Source organism: Phaenicophaeus curvirostris, chromosome 5 (genome assembly GCF_032191515.1).
Source record: "Phaenicophaeus curvirostris isolate KB17595 chromosome 5, BPBGC_Pcur_1.0, whole genome shotgun sequence".
NCBI lineage: Eukaryota > Metazoa > Chordata > Aves > Cuculiformes > Cuculidae > Phaenicophaeus > Phaenicophaeus curvirostris.
This window is the reverse complement of record NC_091396.1, coordinates 19,315,915-19,340,553: the sequence shown is the minus strand read 5'-3', so window position 1 is coordinate 19,340,553 and position 24,639 is coordinate 19,315,915. Positions and strand designations below refer to the sequence as shown.

Sequence of the window (24,639 nt, the reverse complement as noted above, 5' to 3'; positions counted from 1 at the left end):
TTTCAGTACTTGCACAGATTTGAATACGTATGCTACAGAAACAAAACCTGATGATATGAATTTTTGTAATATTGCCAAAAAGCAGGAAGCTCTCAGTCTCCAGTGGCCTGTTTGTAGGTGTCTGAAAGTGAGAATAATATGGGAAACTCATAGCTTATGTGAAGGGTATATCTGAGTTTTTCATAATCTTGATATCATCTTGACCTTCTCCTGCGTATTGTTTTGCAGACTGAAAGAGATGTAAGTGTACGACAAAGAGCTGTAGATCTTCTGTACGCAATGTGTGACCGAAGCAATGCCCAACAGATTGTGGCTGAAATGCTGAATTACTTGGAGACTGCTGATTATTCCATTAGAGAAGAAATTGTAAGTTATTTGGGTTTCTTTATTTTTTTCATAGCTGACTTCAGCATGTATCATTTATTGTTTGGTATGTTGTGTAGTCTGAGATAGGGATTCTTTTTCATGGTGATTTAAAAGCAATAACAGCAAAAAAAACCCCAACCCTAAGCTTGTAGTCTTAATAGCAAAGAATGTTCTTTCTTTTCACTTGGAAACTAGGAATCTTAAAAACTAATCTTGGTCTGAGGGCATTGCATACAGAAAGTGAAGTGGATTTTTCCAGTGCTTGAGTGAATGTAATCTCTAGATCTGAGAGGTATATCCTACACTATTCAGCTGTTCAATAGCTTCAAAAAGTCGGTTTGATAAATACTTAATTTTAGGTAGAAGTTCATACTGTTTATGCTGTGAGAACATTCCTCCAGTTTAAGGATTCCCAAAACCAATACTATATAATTAGCTAAAAGAGAGGCAGTGATACCCATCTTCTTCCTCCCAGCAGGAAGAAAATGCAAAAATTGAAATACTTGGCTACCATTCTATGAGGGTCATTAAAACCTGTACTTACAGTAATTATGTAGCTTTGTTAGGTGCTAAAGTTTCTTGATCAGAGAAGTTTGCATAGAATACAGTGTGAGTTGGTTTGTCTCTTGTATAGTCGTATTGCTGTTGACAATCTAACTTGGCAGATTAAAAGTATGAAATTTGCTTTTTTACTAATCCTAAAGGGATAGGTCATTATAAATGCATATACTAGGCTACACTAGGCTATACTTTTTGTGTGTCTTTCACCTTAGCTGTGGGAGCAAGAGAGCAAGCTGATGCATCTGAAACTGCGGCTTCTGTAGGGTACCATGGGATGTCACTGCGTGTATATGAAAGTGAACCTTGATACGCAGCTTATGGAAGAAGCTAGTCAACCTTCTTTATACTTTTATATGTGTTCAGGTTCTGAAAGTTGCAATTCTAGCTGAGAAGTATGCGGTGGATTATACCTGGTATGTGGATACAATCTTGAATCTGATTCGCATTGCTGGTGACTATGTCAGTGAAGAAGTGTGGTATCGTGTTATTCAGATTGTCATCAACAGGGATGATGTTCAAGGGTATGCGGCAAAGACTGTGTTTGAGGTGAGAATAACTGTTTTCAATTTGCTTTCAAAATGAGGTAGGAATAAAGTAAACACCACATGATCTATCAAGTGTGTGTGCTTCCCCGTGTTAAGGAGGAGAATAAAATATGATTCTGAATATTTTGACAAGTGCTGCTGAAGCTTTCTGTAAAGCTAGCATCACAGACTTCCAGAGCCAGAGACTGAAGTTGCTGAGAAGCTTCTCTGTCTTAAATAATGTAGAATACACCCAGAACTGTTCTGGTTTTGGTGAGGAAGGGCAGTCTGGATTATGCTAAGATTCTTGTTTGTTTCTGGGTGGCATAGAGGGGGGATGGATTAGTAGGAAAACTACACTACCTGGAAAACTACTGAAATGTAGTAAAAACTGAAGCCTTTTACAGGGCAGCTTGCTGCTGTTTTTTTTTTTTGAGATTTTTTTTCTTGAATCTCTTCCATCATATTTTTTGGAGGGAGGGGTTGCCCTCCCATCATTTTGGGGAGGAGGGTCCCTCCCTTCCCTCACTTTTGGAGGAGGATAGTGCCTGTCCTGCCCCCCACCTTTTTGGGGAGGAGGGTGTGTGTCCATCTTCCCCCCTCCCTATTTTGGGTGGTCCTCCCTTCTACCACCCCTGCTTTTGTTTTACACACATTCTCTTCCCCCCCACCCCCATTTTTGAGGGGAAGGCCTCTGTTTGCCAAGCCTTCCTTTTTGAGGGGGGCCTCCCTCCATGTTTATTTGGTTGGGGAGGTCCTTTCTCCCCTCGTTGTTTTGCCACCCGCTCCTTTTTTTGCACCTCCCCTTTCATTTTTTTTTTTTGGCCCCTTCCCCCCCCCTTTCTGGGGGTTGTCTGTCCATGTTGTTTCCTCCCTCCCTCCCCCTTTCCTGCATCCAAGAATCAGAAACACCCAAAATGATGGCTTGGTGATCCTTCTGGAAGCATGTATACCCACTCCTTCTGTTCAGGATCTGATAAAACTGGAACTCAAAACTATTAAAGAAGAACACTTTGAAATGTCTGGCCTTGTTGCTCTTAACTGTTGGTTTCCCCCGCCCCCTCCACCCTTTTTTTTTCCCCATCCCTGAGTGTTTAAGCTGAATTTCAGAGCTCATCCCTGCTATGTGTTTCTTCATATTCAATAAAGACAGTAGTTTTATGTTTGACAACTCTAGCATTTTCTTGCAAGGCATAGATTAATTGTAATAACATCCTTCTGAGACCCCTAAAGATGTTAGGGGAAACCTAAGTAGCTGTATCTGTCCTTGGAAGTCCACAGTGCTGCAATATGAATTTAAAAGTGCTCTTAAGCAAATAATACTTGATGTTAGAGATTCTTCTATAAAATTGTACCACCTACCATTCTTATCTTCTAAGTACTCCATGGTCTGCTCTTACAGTGAAATAAGGGTAGGAAACTGGATATGGAAGTGACAGAAAGATTGGTGACTATTAATATGTTCTTACAGGCCCTTCAAGCTCCAGCATGCCATGAGAATCTTGTAAAAGTAGGTGGCTACATCTTGGGAGAATTTGGAAATCTGATAGCAGGTGATCCAAGATCAAGGTAAAACACTACTGAATTGAAATAGTAAGACTTTCTGTTAAGAATTTAATGTTGACATAGTATTCCTAAAGGCCAATTAAACAAATGACTCAGCTCTTGCTAGTAAAGCATTGTGGGTTCTAAGACATGTCTATAAAAACTGAACATACTATTTTTCTGCCTTTTAAGTCCCCTCATCCAGTTCAACTTGCTACATTCCAAGTTTCATCTGTGTAGTGTTCCTACCCGAGCTCTGCTTCTGTCTACCTACATCAAGTTTGTGAACCTGTTTCCAGAAATCAAAACTACAATCCAAGATGTATTGCGCAGTGACAGTCAACTAAAGAATGCTGATGTTGAGCTGCAGCAAAGAGCTGTTGAGTATTTGAGGCTCAGTACTATTGCCAGTACTGATATATTGGTAGGTAGATTTCTTTTTATTACACAGAACTCATAAGTTGTGCTTACTGTCAACAAGTAAGCTCCACTAAACTGTCCCCGATTGCTGAGAAATCTTAATGCAGAATTAAGGATCCACAATATAGATGCTGATTCTTTTAGTCTACCTGATTCAGCTGCAGTCATCTTTAATTTAGAGCTAAAATCAAAGTTATTTAGTGGGACAAATGACTGTGAAAGCATGCTAATCTGGAACTAGAAATCCAGTGAAAGCTGACATAGTAGAGTCCTACAGGATTCAGATATGAAAAAGCTAGTGCTTTGTTTTCAGGACTTACTTGATAGTGGGCAGGAAACTTGTGATCTTGTAGAATTCTGTTTTTTTTTTTTTTTTTTGTCTCTGGAATTTTGTATGTGATTTAGGGACCATTAGGTCTGCTATGATCTAGTTGGGTATTTTTTAATTTAATAACACTGTACGAGCGGGGTGATATGGACCTGTTCTCTTAAACAACTGCTTTGGAAAGACTTGGAGTTTTAAATAAGTTTTTCCTTTTTAAAAAGCAAATCTACTATACCATCACTGAATGATAAACTGCATAGTCGTTTTTTGTGCAGATAATTACTTTTGCCTTTGCCTTGTGCGATCTGTAAGGGTATATCTCTTCGAAGACTCAGAAGCTGGTTTGGCTTTTTCTGTAAGATTAGCTAATACACTTTTTTTTTCTGTGCTAAGGCTACAGTGCTGGAAGAAATGCCTCCCTTTCCAGAGAGGGAATCTTCTATTTTGGCTAAACTCAAGAAGAAGAAAGGCCCAGGCACAGTTACTGACCTGGAAGAGATAAAAAAGGAGAGGAGCTCTGACATGAATGGAAGCGCTGAACCTGCCTCTGTCAATGCCAGTGCTGTTGTGAGTTAAAATGCTGTTATTTAACCAAGTTAGGCAGTGTACAAGTAAGAGAAGTGGTTTCCTTAAAGTAGCTTTTTAGGGGTTTAAAGCTTCTCATCTCAAATTTAAGACTATGGATGTTTGCTATAAAGTAACAGGGGAACATACAGCTGCTTCCCCCCATCACGGTGCCTAGATGTGATTTTCCTTTATAAGTTTTATGTAAATGTATGTGGCCTAAAAGAAAACCCTTTTACATTGTTACTTTGAAAAATATTGCTGTAAACTTTGAAATGTGAATTTTCTTGCCAGTGAAATTGCAATAAATATGTGATGATAAAATTAACATATTTAAAAGCTTTTCACTTTAAACTTGAATCTCAAAGTATCAGTTGTTCTTTAGCTTTGTCTAACGTGGTAGACATTTTGCACCTTGTTTCAGGTTAAGTGTAATTCAATTCTAGTAAAATCAATGACCTAACACAGATGTCCTTAAATCAGTACAATGTTATTGTTTATTTGACAGTATTGTTTTAGAAAAATTCTGGTAGAGAAGGCCACAGTCTGTTTTTTTTCTGACCTGAAACTTCTCATTTTATTGTCAGTTAGAGTTGGTAGGATGAGTTGTTCCCATAATGTAATACTCGTTTCTGGTTTTAATGAGTAGCATAACTTGTAATTATATTTGAGATGTAGTAGTAGATTACCTAAAAGGATGAAATATTGTAGCACAGTACTTGCTCGGTTTGTCAAAGCATAATCCTTTAACTATTATTCATTATGGTATGTAAGAGTAAATGTTCCAAGTGCAGTATCTTTAAGGGACAGAAAAACTCCAGCAGAAAAGCTGCCTAATTTTCATTGCATGCCAAGTTGACTGAGGTGACTAGAAGTTAAAATGATATTGTGCTTTATGAGCTTCGCTTCGAGTTGCAGCCATGTAAGAAACTCTGTTATGTTACCTTCATTAGTGGCTTTGGTGTGATCCTGGCTTAGATGCCAAGAGTATGTTCCAAATTGGAGTTCAACTGTTTGTTTTCAGTAGTTCTTGCTGATTGGCTTCTGAATTTTTTTCACAGGGATTTTTGTGGTATACTGCATTAAATTAAATATTTAGACTATATGATACCTTTGAATTGGTTTACAAAAACAAAATTTCAGACTCAGTCCAAATGCATCTCATGGCTTTCATCTAGCAAACTGTACGCTGCTATTATCTAATATGTGAACATTTTGTTTAGCAGTCTGTGTTTTGTTCTTGCATGTGACTTGGGCGTATATGTCTGGCCTCTGTTGCATGCCTGTGTGTCCTGCCTACTTGGTTTGTTCTATTTGAGAAAAAAAGATTTGAAGGTCTTACCACTACTTTAGTGTTTGCAGATTGAACTACCTACAGGCTCTGGTTTTTTGCTGGCTAGGTTTTACATTGTTTCTAATTTTTGTCAAGTTTCAAAAACCCAAGGCAAAACTGATAGCCAATTTTTAAGATGCTGTGATATTTTAGTATAGGTTTGTGTAAAATCCAGTGCCTTTCTTCCTGGATTCTTCATGAAGGAAAAGACACGCATTTGAATTTCATTCCCTACAGTACTTGATTTCCCTCAAAACTAAGGGGAGGAGAAAAGAGGAAGGACACTGTCATCTTTCTTCTGCAGAATTTGATTCTAGGCAGAAAAATGTTTTTTGATTTAATAGTTAAATAGACATAACTCCTTAAAGGAAAAAAGAAAACCACATCTGTAAATGATCTTAAGTTGAAAAGCAGGATAACTGTATTCACAGAGTCTCCTGTGTCCATTTGCAGCTTGATCTGGGGCACTTTGCTATCGCTTAGTTGTTTATGAAGAAGAGACAGCTTTGTTCTGGTTTGCTGTAGCATAACTCCGAAGTATCTTGTCTTCTCTAGTCTACTCCTTCTCCATCTGCGGATCTGCTGGGTCTGGGTGCTGCCCCTCTCACCAATTCAGCTCCCCCACCGTCCTCTAGTGGTAGCCTGCTGGTGGATGTATTTTCGGATTCAGCTTCTGCAGTTGCACCTCTTGCTCCTGGTTCTGATGACAACTTTGCGAGGTAATTAAGTCAACCCTGTAAGGAATCTGAAAAAGAATTTGTCTGCTAAAACCAGATTAGAGGAAAAAAGTACATACAATAACTTTTGGTTTTATTCCAGCTTATTGAATGCATTCCTGGGTAGTAGTTGTGCAGCAGAAGAGACGTTCTTGAACTCTGTGCTGGATGTGCTATCTTTATTGAATAATATCTCTGCTCATGGAAAAACTTGAGTTTGTAGTAATCAATTTGAGGATATTAGTCACACAGTATTGCCTAGTTTTTGTGCAGTTTTTGCTTCTTTGTTCAACCGAGCTGCTTGTGCATCTCAGTACCTTGAATTTGGCAGTGATCTGGCCCGATATCAATGTTTCTTTTTATTTTGCTCAAATATTCTTGTCTCTCTCCACTTATGCCAAGCTGATACTGGAACAATGAGGTGGATTATATCCAGAGATACTGGTTCTCAGAATTTTATGATATACCTAAGTTGTTTTGCTGCTGTCTGACAAACAGGTGTGAAAAGGGGGGGAAAAACCCCCAGGTGCTTAAGTGTTTTGTTTTGTTTCATTTTTTAAGGGATTTGATAGAAGTATATTCCTAATTACATTACTTAGAATAGTGTAGGTGCAATCTGTTATTAATTTCTTGCATGGTTACATTCAAATGTTATTTGGCTAAAATTTAGGGAAGAAATAGTGCAAGATCACAGAATGTCTTTAAAAATCTGTCACTTTACTGACCAAGGAGCATGTTACTATTATCAAGGACCAAATTTCAAATTATGTCATGGCAAATTTGCAGTGCATCTGACTATAAAAGACATAATTAGTGAAACTAACCTGCCTGGATCGTTGAGACTTCTGTTTCATACTAGGTAATGCGTTGTTGCAGGCTTGCTGTGATTAAGAGGTGACCATTTTGTTTCCCTTGGAAGGCAATGATGTTTAATCATGCTACGCAATACCAAGACTCTAAGAAGCTACACAGGCTTGTTAGGTTTTTTTTTTAAGAGGTGATAAAAGAAACCAATGGTAGTAGCTTCATAAGCAAAAGTTACCTAAAAAGTTTTCTCTTTCTGCAGAAGAAAGTATAGCATTGCCCAACCCCTTGGTCTGTCTGTAGATGATGAAATGCTTCTCTAATGATACTGAGAAGTTGCCATTTACAGTTTCCTGCCTCTTTTTAGTGCTGTTGTCACTTTTGTTTCTAATCTGTTACTTGGGTAAGTCATTCTCTGTGTGCCTGTATATTCTTGCCTACACTTAATACTTGCATGTTTTTTTAAGAACTGATTGTGCAGCTGTAGTTAGAAGTGCCGCTAATGTTGATGAGGCCTCTGCTCCAAATACACATTCATAGTAATTAATATACATCTACATTTATGGTTTTGAACTAAAACTTTTTGCTGTTACAATTAAACACATAAAAGGTCTTGGTTCTTTAAGAGGTACAGATTTAAGCTGCTGAACACTTTCAGCTTTGGGAAGAATTGCTGGTTCCTAACAATCAGGGAGGGGTGGGGTGGGGGAGAGAAATGGGGGAAAACATTGCCTAATGCCTAAAACCTTTGTAGGTGTACTCAGCTAGGGCAGCTAATAAATTTTTCATGCATTAAACTCAGCAGTGCCGTTTTTGAGGAAGGAGGTAAAAGAAACAACTAAGCACTAAGCTGTCTTTACTAACTCCTGCTATCTCTGTCGCTACTGCCTTTCTTCCTTTGTGCTGCCTGAACTAGCCCTGACCTGGCTTCATCTGAGGTAGTTTCTGAGGAACCAGCTGATACTGTGCATGATGCTGATGAGCTTTTTCACAAGTAAGCAATACTAAAACCTTGCAAGGCTGGGCAACTTCCAGATATAGTTATAAAGCAAAACTATAGCGTGCATTAACTTAATACCAGCGAAACTAGAGAAACATGTGCTGTCAGACTTGTGACTATAACACCTCTGTAGATGCTGTAGATTTTATGACAAGCTCATGAATACGCAGGTTAGAGTTGCCTTTGCGAGTCAGTGCTATCACACACTGCTCTAAAATGAGGCAATGCCAGTTGTATATTAAGTTTTGCGACTATTCACAAATAAAGGAGAACCATAAGAGTAAATTGTCAAAAGTGTGGATACTTGGGAGTTATGTTTTGAGTGCCTTGTATGCAAAAGGCTGATGTTTGACCACCTCTTCTACTTTTAAGTGAAGGGTGACAGAAAGGACTGAAATCACCGCGGAATCGGCTTCCTCTTAAAATGCCAAAAGAAAAATAAGATACAGCTCTCAAGTTGACTTATGTGATATAGAACTGATAAAACAAGGGATTCTTTTTTCTTTCAGGTTTAAGCAGTCAAAGCTTCAAACTTTTCAATTCTGCACCAACCTAATGAGTTTCAGAAGTTGTCGAGAATATGAATAAGAAAAATCCTAGACTGTTGCCTGGTCCTTTATTATAGACAGTGTGTGTGTGTTTGTATAGCATATTGTGGCTTCCTTCATAGTTTCTCAGACATCCTATCAAATAGAAATTGCAGTTCTTTTAGTGTCCTACAAGTGGTGATTTTGATTGTAAAATTGTCTTTTCTAACTCTGCAGTTTTCTGCAAAGGTCTCTCTCACAGACTGATGCACTCTAGGTTAACTACAATCTTCATCCACTGTGTAAAACCTGAATTTTGTGGTTCTAAATATTATTTAACATGGCTCAATTTAAAACATGTTTTCCCTCTCTTCTCCTAGGTTTGTGTGTAAAAATAATGGAGTTTTATTTGAAAATCAGTTGCTACAAATTGGATTGAAATCTGAATTTCGACAGAACCTGGGTAAGAGCTTTCAGGCCAACTGGTTAGCTGTCTGCATTATGAACCCTAATGCCAGGGATAGAATTTAACTTTTTAGCTACTTAAGAGGGAAATGTGATTCCAGGTGTAATCTGTCTTAGGATCTTCCACTGTTTGTGTGTCCTTGGCTTCTGTGTAGATCCTTGTTTCCTAAAACCTTTTGGTCAGTTTGGTAGCTGATATGAAACGAGAGTGTTAAGTGGTACTGTAAGCTCCATATTTTGCTGCCTAGTTATAAGGCTGGTACAGTCAGAATTATGTAGAACCATTCTCCTCACTTATTATATCTTGCAGCTTATTGTAATAATATGATAATACATTTCAGATGTGACTGACTAATACAAGATACTGAAAACATGCAGGAAAGATCTGGGAATTGAACACAGATCAGCACTATTATTGTTTCCTTCTCCCTTTCTGCATCTTTACATAAAAAGTTAATGTTCTTCAGCAACTGAAAAACTTCACTGATTTAACTGCCTGTGCGACAGCTACTGTGGGAGAGGTCTGATGGTTTGGTTTAATCTGTTACTTTGTTTTGAGCTGTGAATATCTCGGTAAGATAAAACACGCATCACGTGGTTTAAAAGTAGTTTTAAAGCAGGGTAGAAAGACAATGTGTTAGATACTTGCTGCACAAGTAACTCAATATGATTACATGTGACATACCTACAAAATTCTTATGTCTTTTATTCTTTTCTTTTTAGGACGTATGTTCATTTTCTATGGTAATAAGACATCAACTCAGTTCTTGAATTTTACTCCAACAGTAATCTGCTCAGATGACTTACAGTCAAATATCCTAAAATGCAATAGCATGTCCATTCTTTCTTGGGGCTTGTGTTTCATGCTGCATAAAATTATAATAAAGCTGCTGGATCAAGACATGATGTCCTTGAACATGAAGAGATGAGAAACTGGCTGATAATTTTCTGAAGTTCTGGTAGAAAGAACAAGTCTTGGGCAGAGATGGAAGATACTCTCCTTAAAACTCTGGTTACAAACACAAATTTTACTGTTTAAATAAGAGGAATTACACTGAATAAATATGTAACGTAACTATAGCTTTCTCCACTGTCATGAAGTAGAAGAGGTATAGATGTGGTGTCCTTGAAGTCTTGCATTAGCAAGACTTAAGATGGAGGTAGAAAAGACATGTACACAAAGATGATGATACTTTAAGATAAGCTCTTAATTTATAGTACGTTCTTAACGTTCAATATTGCAAATTTAAGATTTCTAGGACTATGTAATCAAGCTTATCTGTCTCAAAGCGTCACTGTAATGTTCACATCAAAATGAGGTAGTCCCGTGGTGGTTGTTGTGAGGTTTGTCTGTGCTTTCATACCTTTTTGAGGGCATCTTTCCTTAAGAATATCCAAATAACAGAATTGTGCTGGTTGTTGCTTCTGGGTATGTCAGTGTAAAAAAAAAAAAAATCCTTTTTTGCTGTACAGGAACTGAGTTTTGAATAGCATATAGAGAATGAGTGACTACAATGCTTATTGGAGAATTTGCGCTCTCTTATAAAGTTATCAATTCATTGATTAGTTTCCTTGACCACTTCTTATGCCTGAATCTTCAGACAAAACCTGTTGACCCCACAGTGGATGGAGGTGCACAGGTTCAACAGGTTGTGAACATTGAATGTGTGTCAGACTTCATGGAAGCTCCAATCCTGAACATTCAATTCAGGTAAAACACAGAATTCAAATACTAGTGAATTCAGTAGATGAAAGATGTTAAATATGTCCTGGTCCTCTGACTGAACAGTATGGACACGTAAAGCTGTCTGGAGTAGACGACTTAGTTGAAAAGTTGATCTAACAAAGCTTTAAGCTACTGGAGACGGTGGGGAATCCACTTGGAACGATGTGGGTTGTTTGTTTTTAAAAAAAGAAAAAAAAACACCTAAAAAAATCAGCCCCAAACTAATCAAGAGGCAGTTACTGATAAAATGTCTCCATGACTTCTCTTTCCGCTCTCTGTATAAAACAGCAGTCTTCCTGTTTGCTTAAGAAATCTTGACAGGAATATACTCAGTAACTTCCCCCTTCTTGGAGGCAAAGAACATTTCTGCAAACAACTCAAATTGGAAATGCATGCCACCAAAAATAGAATGTTATGTCCGTTCAGCATCAGCTTTGGGGAAATCCTAATTTCTGGCCTACAATCTGTTCTAATCTGTTTCTTACTGGTATGTTTTCACAGGGATATATTTTCACTTCTTTGATGGGTGCTATCTAGAAATATAACAACCTATGTTGAGACTGAGGTATATCCTTATGAGAAGTTCTGCCAATTCACTTTCATGTGCCATTTTAGCAGAGCAAATAAATTTATTTAACAGAGGGTTAAAACTGTATCATAGAAATAACACATGCAGTTGATTGTAAACAATTGCACCTTAATATTCATCCCCAAATGCTTGGTTGATTTAGGTTGAGTGGCTGCTGACACTGCTGCGCATACCATGTTCTTTCTGTTCCATGTGCAGGTATGGCGGAACATTTCAAAATCTTTCAGTAAAATTACCCATCACACTGAATAAATTTTTCCAGCCAACAGAGATGTCTTCTCAAGACTTTTTTCAGCGTTGGAAGCAACTGAGCAAGTAAGACTTTGTACTTGGGCTTCAGCTCTTTTCTTCCCTCCTTCAAGGGAAGAAAAAAGGTGCATTGTGAATGTAGCTGGTGCAGTGCTCCATCCCATACTTAACCCCTTGAGTTATAAACTCTCCCAATGTATAATTAGTTGCTACGGAACAAAGCTGTACGTAATACATGTGTTATACCATGTATTTTTCTTGCCTTGTCTTGCAGTCCAAAACAAGAAGTACAGAATATCTTTAAAGCAAAGCACCCAATGGATGCAGAGATCACAAAAGCAAAGGTGAGTGGTAGTGTGGTATTTTTAATTTGTAGTGTATATGCAAACTTTGTTCGTCTTGTTTTATATGGCAGTTGCATCATCCTGTTTAAGAGCAAGTCTGTGTTATGTAACAGACTGTTGGCAGTGCTGGGTTGAACGGGACTGTTTCTCAGTGTGTCTTGAATTAGATATGGTCTTCAATAGCAGCTGGAAATTTGAAGGTATTTAGGAAAGTACTAATTCGGTGCTTAAACCTGAATTGAAAGGTATATTAAGCCTTAATTTATATTGGTGTTAGAGAGGACAACAAATTACTTTTTGTAGAAGTGACTTCGAAGTGACTAGTGTAAGACAAGAATGCCTTTATCAAAACCAGGAGAGACTTATGTTGGATCTAACTTCTCAGTTGTTTTTGCAAAGAAACTTCTTTTTAGGAACAGCTCATTTTCAGGGTCACTGTCAAATCGGTAGTGGATAGTTCTTTAATGTCTTGAGCACTTCAGATAAAAATTATTCTCCTACTTGTTTTTCTAGTTGGTTGTGGCTGTGCTTGGGTAGACTTGGTGTCCCACTGTCCCCACATCTAAATCTTCTGGATGTCTTTCATAGATAATTGGTTTTGGATCAGCCCTACTTGAGGAGGTAGATCCCAATCCTGCTAACTTTGTTGGTGCTGGTATCATACATACGAAAACTACTCAGATTGGATGCTTGCTGCGCCTTGAACCTAACCTCCAGGCACAGGTATCTGTTTAAATATCTGTGTATTTAAATACATAAATATCTACATATGTTTAAATATCTGTGTATATCCTAGACTCCTTTAAGGTATTGATTTTAAATCACAATTGTAATAGCAAATTGTGGATGTAGACTCCAACAAGAAATTAAGTTGTAGTAGCTGGTCTTGGCCCAGTTTGATAAGCTGCTGCTTCATAGTAATTCTCTTTCCTGTTGGAAGAGATCATTGTATTATTGTGAATTGTCAGTGGAGTCTCATCTCTTGATGTTTGGAAACATGTAATGTTCCTTTTGTGCACCATGGACAAGATTAAGTATAATTACTTTTGCCATTTTATATTGATAAAAGAATGACTTGCTGAAAGAGAAGGCGTAAGTAAGTGAATACAATGTTAAGAATGTTTTTCTTCAAGGATTTTGATAGAAGTTTTTTCAAAGCTAACTGAGGACTGAAAATAAGTTTTGGCCATATGCCTTCTATTTTCTGAAGAACTGGTAGTAGAGAGTCTTGAGATTTTTTTTTCCACAGCATTTCCTTCTCTTAAAGAAAAATTTTCGACAATGCCTTGGTGTTAAAGCCTACAAATATTAGAACTATGGTAACTCAACAAAGGTTTGAAGGTGTACTTCAGCCTGTGGCATTAAAAAGCTGTGTTACTTGGTGGCTGGCTGCCTCCGAATGTTTTAAATTGAGGTCTTTCTCCTACCAAATACAGCAAAACAAATAAGAAATAACCAGTAGCTTTTACTAGTTGACTGTGCATTCATATAATACCAGACTGTGTTTAAACAATAAATAATCTTATGTTCTTTTTCAGATGTATAGGCTCACACTACGAACAAGTAAAGAAGCTGTATCTCAGAGATTATGTGAATTGCTGTCAGAACAGTTTTAATATTAACCATGGCAGTTTTGTTTTTCCCATTTATATCACTGTCATCACACTGCAAATAAATGTCTTGTACATCACTGTCTGAGTTCTGCAATGTTAACCAATACCAGCTCCCTGCCTTAATAGGATTTGACCCTTGTTTGAAGTTAAGACTATGAAATGTACAGCACAGGAAAGTGACTTTTGACATTAAAAATGGCTTTTGATGTGGTACACAGAGGGTGGGAGAGCTGTCTTGTGCTTCTGTTTATTTTGCAAAGGTCAGGCTTTTACAATTATAAAGGGAATTTTGATTTAGATGTGGTAACCGAGGATTTCAACTGAAAATGGCTAGTAATGTTCTGCCTTAGTACCTTTAAGAGGTACTCCCTCTGCCCTGCCCTGGAAGAAACCAGTATAATGCTGCTCAGTAAGGTTTCATTGTATGTTAATGTAGAGTCAAAACTTTACAAAATTGAACATTACCACAAGTCTTGTACTGGATGAATGGGCAGATTCCAAGATGTGTTTGAATCCAGTTCGTGTGAACATTTTATCTTGAGTGTTGCCAGCCTTTGACAAATGTCACAGGACCAGTCCTAAACTATTAAGCTTGTAAGAATTTACATAGTAATGGTTTCTGCCTTTGGAAAATGGGTTGAACGCAAATGCTATTCTTAATTCTTCTGCTTATCTCAGATAATGAGGTAAGCTTCTCTAGTAGATGGTGAATGAGTTAGCATGTTCGTTGTAAGTCGAAGAGAAGTTAAATATTCTGTGTTTTTTCTGTTTCCCATCAGACTTAGCAAGTAATAGTCCCAATGATGTGATCTAACTGCAGAATCTGGTATTTTATAAAAGAAGAAAGAGGAAGAAATGGGCCCTTGAACAATATTTTTTTTCCCCATGTTAAATGTTTAAACTCAAGAGGCTGAATAACTGGTATCTGAACAGTTTCCTGTCAGTACTGGTAAAAATATCCAACATCATGTAGAAGGCTTGTGTTGAGACTGACAGTAGAAGGCCTGAAAATGTTCACGCTCTTCAAGCCTTGCAGTGCAATAAAGGCTGCTGAAACAAAGGAGGTGGTGTAGTGCAGTTAGAAACTCTCAGCAATTGTCAGTGAATACTGCAGGTCATGATGAACGAAGTCAGCTGCTGAGAAATGAACCTCAGATCAAGATTTCCTCAAGGGTATTTAAAGGATGCATGGGACTGGTGTCTCACAACACATACAGCCAAATATGCCCATGAAATAAAGGTTCTGAGTGATAGTCATGACACTGAAAGTATATTTAAATGAAGCTCCTGTCATGCTGCCCAGTGCAAAGCAGGAGACGGGATTCTACATGATTGAGTGTACCTTGCTTTTTTCTTTGGTATCTTGAGTTAAGTAATGGAATGGGGTGATGATAATTTTGTTTGTTTGAAGGCTAGTGGTTGTACTTGAGTGCAAGTGGAAAATGAGGAACAAAGGTTTGGCTGTAGTGTGTGGATTTAGGGAGAGATTTGTGGGTGTTTTTTTCCAGAAATGGCTGTTAACTACGGATATTATGACTGAAAACTTGGCTACAGTCCTGGTCTTTGTGCAAAAGTTCTCTTGAACATTTGGCCCTGTTATTGCCTTTCGAGTAGCTACTCAAGGCCCTTTGATCACAAACATTGTCTTTTGAAAGTCTCCATGAGCAGTTCTGCAATGGGGGTTGGGCAGTTGGCAGAATACTAATGGGCTACCTTATGTTTTGTCCTTTGGATGCCGTATGTCTCTATTAGTCCTGTTATCTTAACCATGCTGTTGGCTGCTATGTTAAAAATCTGATGTGCTGAGCTAAAGGGAGTCTTAGCAAAGATAGGGGAGGAGCTTCTAGTTCTTTTTTTCCAAATCCTGTTGTGTATCTGTCTCCCTAAAAAATATTCAGTGCCCTCATTAAAGGACACCTTGAAACACTGCACTATGTTAGTTCACTTTGCTTTGGTGTGCTTTGGACATGCTAAAACGTGCATCAAAAATAGGGGAAGGAGGGGGGTAAGGGATAATGTCTTTTCAGTGGTGACTGTGTTAAGCTTATGACTGTTCACTCTGTATTAAATATCAGCTCAATGAAGCCATGAGCAGAAAAGTAGACAAATTAAGGACAAATATTTCATTATTTTTTTGTGAATGATGGTTAACTTACTGAAGTGATGTATCCTGTCAAGCAGACAAAGTAATTTCTGCAGTAAACAGTGTTATTGTTTTAAGTACAGTATTTTCAGGCATTGACATGTGAAAATAACTGAATAGCAAAACAGGTAGCTTATGTTCATTCTTGACCTACACTCCAGTATGTAACATTTATGGTGATTGTCTTATTTGTATAAAACAAAGTTCTGTCGATTTAAGTGGAGAATTTTCATATAGAAGACTATATATTAGACTATATGCATCAGAAGAACGTATTAAGATGAAATAAATCATTAGAACAGTAACTAGACTGTCCCTTTTTTTGTCTGGGGTTATTGAAGTGTAAAGAATACTTGCATGGGATGGTTGTTATGGAACAACAATTGATATGTAATGGGTAAATTCTTTCCTGCAAACAACTGGTGGATTGTGTTCAGTTGAGTCTTGCCTGGCCTGCAGATATTTGCTCCCCTCCCCCCCAAGTTTGTTTATGGCTTTTTTTGTTTGAGTGCTTGGTCACGTGTTACAAATACTCTGCTTTGTAAAAAACACAACCCTTTCTGTAAAACCTTTGTTCCTATAGTGCTTAACAACCGTAAGTATATTAACAGTACATGCCACAATAAACTGGCGTAACAGTGGTATATGATAGATGCTGTGAACCACACACCTGTTAGACATACAGGAAGAACTTGTGAAAAAAAGGTTGATGACACTGTAAAAGGGGAGTATCTAAACTGCTAAATAACCTCCCTCAAACTTAAATGTATGCTTCAGATTCTTAGTACTTCTCTAAAATTTACCTAAAGAAAAAAATACCTGGACACTATGAGCTTCTGTGCATTCATACAACTTTTTCTTAAATGAATTGCGAACACCGTAGTAAAGAATGCTCACTAATAGGAGCAAGTAGAAATTGCTCGTGAGCGAACTGTGTCCTGTTAGACCTGTATGGTCTTTGATTTCTTGCAGAGCAATGCCTTGGAGATTTCTGCTTTGTCCTAAAGCCACTACATGTTTGTGCTGAGCATTTCTGGAAATGTCCCTCTGCATTAAGAGTGCATGTAGAAAGCTCACAATTAGCTTTTGGTTCAGGTAGCACCTTGCTTTCTGGCAGCAGCTGTGTATGTATGACAAGCACAAGTGGTGTGCTCACTTTCGAAGGAATGGGAACAGGTAACCTCAGTTGTCTCTTCTCCCAGTGATGCAATGCACTATTCCACAGATCCAAGTTCAACTGTAGTGAACCTAACATACTATTTTCAGTTAAAATAATTGGTCAAATAATGAGAAATAAGTTAGCAAATTCAATTCCTTCTACTTTATTTGAAAGTAAAATTTCTGTTATTGCACAGTGCATAGGCCAGTTTTTAGCCTCTCATTAAAGCCACCCTGAGAAAGGCCAGACAGTCTCTGACGTGGTATTCTCTCCCAAGTCCCACCCTGTCAGTTGTTTGTTTTATTTTTCTCCTCTGCACCCTCCCACCCCCTTCCTCATTAGGAATAATTTATCAGTTAACTTCATTGACACCCCACGTAGCTGCTGAGAAGCCTTACTGCAAGGCTATCCTTTATAATCAATACTAGAGAAGTCTCAGCAATAAGTAGTCATTGTGATTGATGTTTAATTTTAGAAGATTAGTATCTGAGGCCATCTGGAGCTCTGGCTAGTTTATACAACTGTCAAAGTTACAAGCACAGCCACTAAATACAATTATTTCTGTAACGAGCCTTTTTCCAGGGTTTTCTGGATCTGGGCATGGTAGTTGGAATTCCTTCTTAAGGAGCTGAAGTGGCCTACAGCAGCCACATGCTGTGCTGACCATCATCTTCTCGACATTGAACCTGTTTGGAAGAAGAGAGGAGGATCAGTTAGGATGTAAATACAGCATTTTAGGCTTACAGCTTTTCAAGTATCTGAACATTAAACATTCCACCATAAGAAAAAAAAAACCCAACAGAGGAAAGAACACAATTCTTGGAGTGTAATGGTTCTGTCAACTACAGACAGTGCAGCAATTAACTATTTTAAGTTTTCATGGTAACTACTGCTGGAGTTCAGGTGTACTGAGCTTCTACATTCCTTCATTCCTTCCTAAGACTGATTTTTCAAAGGGCTTACAGCTATTAGAGCTCTGACCTAACTGGAAAACTGATAGGATTTTTTTCCGCCATTCTTCTTTTACACTTGTGAAATATCACGAAGTAACTATAAAATATCCCTGAATCGCAGTTAGGAGATCATTGAGGCAGCTAAAGTGGCATCATTTATTTAGGTGAGAAAAATGTCTTGGTTTTGTTGTCCTGGCTATTTGAAAAGAGGTATTCATAGTTTAACTGACCTTTACCACCTTAAAAACAAAACCAAAAGCAAAACAAACCAGTTACTAAAAACCCCAAAACAACAAGAAAAAAAGCCCCAAAATACTACAGCATTGGTGTCTGTATATAAAAAAAAACCCAACAAACATTCAGCTTTTCTTATTTAAATTTTAAATCCCTATGTACTGAATGACCTTGTTAGTGTTGTTTCTAGTTAGATGGCTTATACTGCAATGTTATATTGCTCGGTAGGTGCCAACTGCATTTTTATTTGCAAGTTATAAAGGAGGAGTAGTTAACAAATATCACTACCTACAGATGGCCAAGTAAGAAAAATGAACAACTTCAGTACTATACAATCTCTAAACTATCCTTACTTTGTTGAAGATGAACATGATCCTTCACATTGGCTTAAAGTGACATTTGTAGAACAGCCTTTGTAAGTTATATTTTCTTCATATTTGTGTTCCCTACAACGTTCTGTGAAATAGAAAAAAATATAACTGAGATTTATCTTAGTCTTCTTGTGTGAGCTTTGCTAGGTGCCAAAAGTGTCCATATGCAGTTTCATGGAATACCATTCCTATTGCATGAGACAATTAAACAGTCACAAGTGAGTAACACAACAACAGCAGGTCTTAAACTATGCGCTGAATATGTGTGAATAGTTACCCTGGAGGACGAGAAGAAAATGTAAGTTGCTGGAATTACGAATGAGCAAAAAAAAGTCCTGTTAAGAATATAGAACAAATTCAGTCTAGCAGGAGAAAATCAAACCCACTGGTGAGAACACAAAGATGCAGATAAAACAACCAGTGGTCTAATTCTGGTGGAACTATTTCTAGTTCACAGACTTTGTAATAGATTTTACTTGTTTGAAAAAAATGCTTAACTTACTCATTTTAAGGATTTATTTATCTGTAGGCAGCCAGAAGTTCACAACTGAAACGCCTACTTGCAGGGTTTTTTTCCTTTACCAGACAGAATGTGTAATGCTACATTGTAGTTAGTGATTATAGGTATTGATCTTGCATTTTCTCCTGACTTCAAGCGAGGTACTAAGTACTTTATGAAACAAAAAACTGACTGAAAACACAAGTTTTCTGATTAATTTAAAGATAGTGTTTGAAGCTTATGTTAAGGAGAACAAAGGTGCTGAATGCATTGAAAACAATTCACGCACTTTTAACATTGTTCACATGCAGTGCTCTTTTAAGCACATTCGGGTTCCCCACTTGAAAACTTATGGATGAAACCTGAACATTGTTGCAGGGAAGATTCAGTTTATATGGTAGTAGGAATCTGGGATTTTGGCATTGAAAAGTAAGGCAACTGTAAACTGGACATTAGACTCGGGTACTACACCTGTATCTCAAATGAAGTGCTAAGCTATTATTTAACTTTTCTTTCTGGACTGAAAGCTGTTGTTAATATTCTGCAAGACTAAGAAGTACTGAAATTACTCCATTTAGGGCTGGAAAATGTGCAGAGAAAGGACAAGAATTTGTTTGTGACTCATGAAATAAATACTGGGAAGTACTACCTGTTAACTGCAAGTAGCAAACCTGGTAATGGTATGGTTGGGAATGTACTGTTCTGAAGTACTTCTCTTAGGAAAAGAATATGAACAAAATCTAAAGCAGACATCAAAAACATTTCTACTGTGGAAAAATCTTGCTTATGAGAGTTCCTACTCATGTTCCATTCTGCAAGGTCAGAATTGTGAGGATGCAAGGAAGATGGGTCACATTGTCATTTTTCGGTGCTTACACAGTCAATTTGAGCCTCCTCTCTGCTAGAAAAACCTGAAACCAGGCTCTTCAGTACTGCACTACATATTTTACAGTGGGAGGAAGGACAGATTGTTCATTCAGTTGCTTGCTCTGCAAGTAGATAATTCTCCTGTTCCTTATGGCTGAACTAACTGACCTGTACAAGCTGCCCTCTGCTGACAAGGTTAACAGTGAGAAAAAATGAAAGGTTTTGCTACAGCTGACTATATATTGATTCTCACATCACCATCTGAGAGTAGTAGTTAGACTAGACATAGAATCATAGAATAGTTGGGTTGGAAGGGACCTTAAATATAATCTAGTTCCAACATAGAGAGTAGATATAAGGAAGAATTTCTTCCCAATGAGAGTGGTGAGGCACTGGAACAGGTTGCCTAAAGAAGTTGTGGATGCCCCATTCCTGGAGGTGTTCAGGAATAGGTTAGGCCAGGTTAGATGGGGCCTTGGGTAACCTGATCTACTGGGAGGTGTCCCTGCCCATGGCAGAGGAGTTGGAACTAGATGATCTTTAAGGTCCCTTCCAGCCCAAACCATTCTATGATTCTACCTGAACCTGAGGTGTTAACTCTTCTCTAGGTCCTCAATCAGTGGTTAAATCAAACAAATATATAACAAAGAACCGCACAGGAAATCTATCTTCTGCTCACAGACTGAACAATGCATGTCATTCTGGTTTATTTTTAGAAGGGTTAATCCACATCGTAGGAAGCATTGAATAAAATCTGTTTGCCTCACTCTTTCTAACTAGAACTAGAAACTAGGCCACTGCTACCTATACAGGATACAGTTAAAAATAAATAGTGTATCTTGTCCATTCACATGGGTGTTCTTGACTCCTCTACTGCAGATTGTAATGTAGGACAGTTCCATTTAAAACCAGTAGAGGAGATGTTGCTTTGTGTGCCTCCCTTTACATGCAATTGTACAGAAATTGTAGAATGTGATATATCTTCAGTCAAAACATATTAGGCTTTAATTATATACAGGAGCAAAAAAAAAAGCATAACTGTGCCTTGAAAAATGAGAAAATGGTATCCTGCAAAAGAGATATCAAAAAATGCTCGAGTGTTCAGAAAGAGTTGTATGAGAGCTAACAGGAAGACTGCAGGGTAAGTAAAGAGGAAGCCTGTACAAGTAAAAGTTATCTTTCTTACACTGCTTAACTGAGATTTTCGGGTTAAAAAACAAATGGTTCTGTGACTCTCCTGATACGCAACCTGTCAGCCTCCTCAACACACACATGTTTTAATGTTTACATCAGTATATAGCAGGGAAACTGTTATTATGGAATTGAAGGCTTTAGAAAATATAATCCACAAAAAAATAACTGCAAGAAGGACAAAAGGATGGAGCCAATGCATACAAACAGTATCATACCAAAGCATATGTAATATAGGAATTAATAGAATGGTGAAAGAAAAGATGTGCTAAAACACAAAATATGAAATAAGGAATGATATGGATATACTTTACCTTGTGGCACTGTTAATGGTACAACAGAAGACAAGGAAGTTGAAAGTCTAGAGGTGAAAGGGGAAGATGATGTAGTATGGGTTGTGGTAATTGTTGTTGTTCGCAAAGAAGTCCTTTCAAATGACTCTGTAGAAGCAGTAGTAACACTAGGAGCAAAAGTAACCGTTGTAGATAAAACGGTTGGGATTAAAGCTGGAGCAGACTTGGCAGAGATAGAGGTAGCAACTGCTGATGAAGATGTTTCCCTGTGTGGAGTAAATGTGGTGTTTGGGGAGTAAAAAGATGTACTACTCTCAGTCAATATAAATCTGGAAGAAGTGGGGGGCATAGGCACTGGGCTAGAGGTTGGGACTAAAGTGGAGGAGGCCGCAGAAACAGTAGAAGATGAGCTCAGCCATGTTGAGGACAGAGTTGAGGACGGGGAAGGAGCAAGTGATGGCAGCGGGGTGGTATTGGCTGTGGAGTGAGTGGACAATTCGGGTGCAGGTGACTCTTTTGGAGCAGGTGTTGATGGGGAAGTGGTCTTGGGCCTTATGGTTGTCTGCGTAGGTTTGTGGGTGGTGGTTGGGATTGAGGTGGAGGAGACAATGGATGTGGCAGTAGAGGTCAGGTGGGTGGTGAGGGAGGTGCTGGGAGCTGGTGGAGAGCTTGTGCTTGGAGATGTCCCTGTCAGCGGGACTTCTGTGCTGCTCGTGGTACTGGCCTCTCTGGAGACAGAGGTCTTGGAGGTGCTGGTGGTAGATGTGGCAGCGGTGGTCTTCTCCGTGGTCTCAGGCATCACAGTGTGTGGCGTGGTTTCCTTTTTGTGAGGAAAGGCTGGTTGGAGGAAAGCACAGGTCAATTAATGATGAGGGCAAGAATATGAAGACAAAGGAGGTAGGCAGAAGCTCTGGGCTTGGGGGATGTGCAGAAAAGGCAAAGCTGGGCTGCACTGCGTGTTGCTGGGCAGAGAGAGAGGTATGGACCTCTTGTTGCTGCCCTTTGGTTCTCATCTGGTTTCTGCCCTTAAAATGGACAAGGACAGTGCCTGAAGGGGGCCTTCACACAAGCAGGCAGCCTCTGCCCCTCCCTGGAAAAGGAGCCACTGGTGGTCTGAGCGTCTGCCTCCAAGGAGCAGGGAGGGCTTACTATCTGCCTCCTCCCAAGAAGCAGACCAGACTCTATGGGAGCTGAGTGAGCTCCAGGCAATACCAGAGTCAGGCCATGCCAAGTGCTGATGACAATGGAATCTGGAAAGTGGTTACAAAGGGCAAGTGGCAAACTAATATCTGTGCATTGTTAGCCTACTGGAAAGAAGGCAGGCGGGAAGGCAGGCAGGAAGGAAGAAAGGAAGGAAGGTAGGAAGGAAGGAGGGAAAAAAAGAAAGAAAAAAGAAGGAGGAAAAAAATGAAAGAAGGAAGAAAGAAAGAAAAAAGGAAGAAAATGAAGGGAGTATAGAAACAAGAGGGATGGGTGTAGCAGTGGAAAGGGCAGGAGGAGTCTTACCAGGCCGCGAGGAGCTCAGCCATGTCGAGGACAGAGTTGAGGACGGGGAAGGAGAAAGTGGCGGCAGCGGGGTGGTTTTGGCTGTGGAGTGAGTGGACAATTCGGGTGCAGGTGACTCTTTTGGAGCAGGTGTTGATGGGGAAGTGGTCTTGGGCCTTATGGTTGTCTGTGTAGGTTTGTGGGTGGTGGTTGGGACTGAGGTGGAGGAGACAATGGGTGTGGCAGTAGAGGTCAGGTGGGTGGTGAGGGAGGTGCTGGGAGCTGGTGGAGAGCTTGTGCTTGGAGATGTCCCTGTCAGCGGGACTTCTGTGCTGCTCATGGTACTGGCCTCTCTGGAGACAGAGGTCTTGGAGGTGCTGGTGGTGGATGTGGTAGCGGTGGTCTTCTGCGTGGTCTCAGGCATCACAGTGTGTGGCGTGGTTTCCTTTTTGTGAGGGAAGGCTGGTGAGAAGAAAGCACAGATCCATTAAGGATAAGGGCAAGAATACGAAGACAAAGGAGGTGGGCAGAAGATCTGGGCTTGGGGGATGTGCAGGAAAGGCAAAGCTGGGCTGCACTGAGTGTTCCTGGGCAGAGAGAGAGGCATGGTCCTCTTGTTGCTGGCCTTTGGTTCTCATCTGGTTTCTGCCCTTAAAATGGGTTTAACAAGGGCAGTGCCTGAAGGGGGCCTTCACACAAGCAGGCAGCCTCTGCTTCTCCTTGGAAAAGGAGCCACTGGTGGTCTGAGCGTCTGCCTCCAAGGAGCAGGGAGGGCTTACTATCTGCCTCCTCCCAAGAAGCAGACCAGACTCTATGGGAGCTGAGTGAGCTCCAGGCAATACCAGAGTCAGACCATGCCAAGTGCTGATGACAATGGAATCTGGAAAGTGGTTACAAAGGGAAAGGAGCAAACTAATGTCTGTACATTGTTAGCCTACTGGAAAGAAGGAAGGCAGGAAGGAAGGAAGTAAGGCAAGAGGGAAAGGAATATAGAAGAGAAAATGAGGGGACTATAGAAGCATGAGGGGTGGGTGGGGCAGTGGGAAGGGCAGGAGGTGTCTTACCAGGCCGCGAGGAGCTCAGCCACGTCAAGGACAGAGTTGAGGAAGGTGAAGGAGAAAGTGATTGCAGAGGGGTGGTATTGGCTGTGGAGTGTGTGGACAATTCGGGTGCAGGTGACTCTTTTGGAGCAGGTGTTGATGGGGAAGTGGTCTTGGGCCTTATGGTCGTCTGTGTAGGTTTGTGGGTGGTGGTTGGGATTGAGGTGGAGGAAGCAGTGGACATGGCAGTAGAGGTCAGGTGGGTGGTGAGGGAGGTGCTGGGAGCTGGTGGAGAGCTTGTGCTTGGGGACGTCCTTGTCAGCGGGACTTCTGTGCTGCTCGTGGTACTGGCCTCTCTGGAGACAGAGGTCTTGGAGGTGCTGATGGTGGATGTGGCAGCGGTGGTCTTCTGCGTGGTCTCAGGCGTCACAGTGTGTGGCGTGGTTTCCTTTTTGTGAGGGAAGGCTGGTGAGAAGAAAGCACAGAGCCATGAAGGATAAGGGCAAGAATACGAAGACAAAGGAGGTGGGCAGAAGCCCTGGGCTGGGCTCATGTTCAAGAAAGCAGTGCTGGGCTGCACTGCATCTCCCAGCTGCCCTCTAGTGCCTTTCTGCTTTCTTCCCTAATAAGAATCATAGAATCACTAGATTGGCAAAGCTGTTTGGAATCATCGAGGCCAACCTGACCTGCCTACTGCCATATATTATCCCTAAGCACTTAATCTTCCCATCTT

General features: G+C 39.7%; 2 protein-coding genes across 5 annotated transcripts in view; one reads left to right on the top strand and one right to left on the bottom strand.

Annotated features, from left to right (window-relative positions):
- The window catches only part of AP2A2 (adaptor related protein complex 2 subunit alpha 2), a 44,336-nt gene extending 30,588 nt beyond the window's left edge, over positions 1–13,748 (top strand). For 2 of the 4 annotated variants that reach the window (XM_069857753.1, XM_069857752.1), the window contains exons 10-23: positions 229–366; positions 1,291–1,473; positions 2,923–3,020; positions 3,189–3,420; positions 4,135–4,308; positions 6,194–6,357; positions 8,075–8,152; positions 9,066–9,148; positions 9,874–9,963; positions 10,738–10,861; positions 11,664–11,780; positions 11,989–12,058; positions 12,647–12,781; positions 13,597–13,748. In XM_069857753.1, coding sequence (XP_069713854.1) covers positions 229–366; positions 1,291–1,473; positions 2,923–3,020; positions 3,189–3,420; positions 4,135–4,308; positions 6,194–6,357; positions 8,075–8,152; positions 9,066–9,148; positions 9,874–9,963; positions 10,738–10,861; positions 11,664–11,780; positions 11,989–12,058; positions 12,647–12,781; positions 13,597–13,674 — 1,764 coding nt within the window. In that variant the 3' untranslated portion in view covers positions 13,675–13,748. The remainder of the gene's footprint in view (positions 1–228; positions 367–1,290; positions 1,474–2,922; positions 3,021–3,188; positions 3,421–4,134; positions 4,309–6,193; positions 6,358–8,074; positions 8,153–9,065; positions 9,149–9,873; positions 9,964–10,737; positions 10,862–11,663; positions 11,781–11,988; positions 12,059–12,646; positions 12,782–13,596) is intronic. The other 2 variants (XM_069857755.1, XM_069857754.1) reach the window with 1 other exon arrangement.
- Positions 13,749–18,158: 4,410 nt separating this feature from the next.
- LOC138720783 (mucin-6) overlaps positions 18,159–24,639 on the bottom strand; it is a 71,186-nt gene continuing 64,705 nt past the window's right edge. The window contains exons 39-43 of the mRNA XM_069857123.1: positions 23,931–24,371; positions 22,888–23,328; positions 21,403–22,218; positions 18,514–18,616; positions 18,159–18,165 (exon numbers count right to left, since the gene is read on the bottom strand). Coding sequence (XP_069713224.1) covers positions 18,159–18,165; positions 18,514–18,616; positions 21,403–22,218; positions 22,888–23,328; positions 23,931–24,371 — 1,808 coding nt within the window. The remainder of the gene's footprint in view (positions 18,166–18,513; positions 18,617–21,402; positions 22,219–22,887; positions 23,329–23,930; positions 24,372–24,639) is intronic.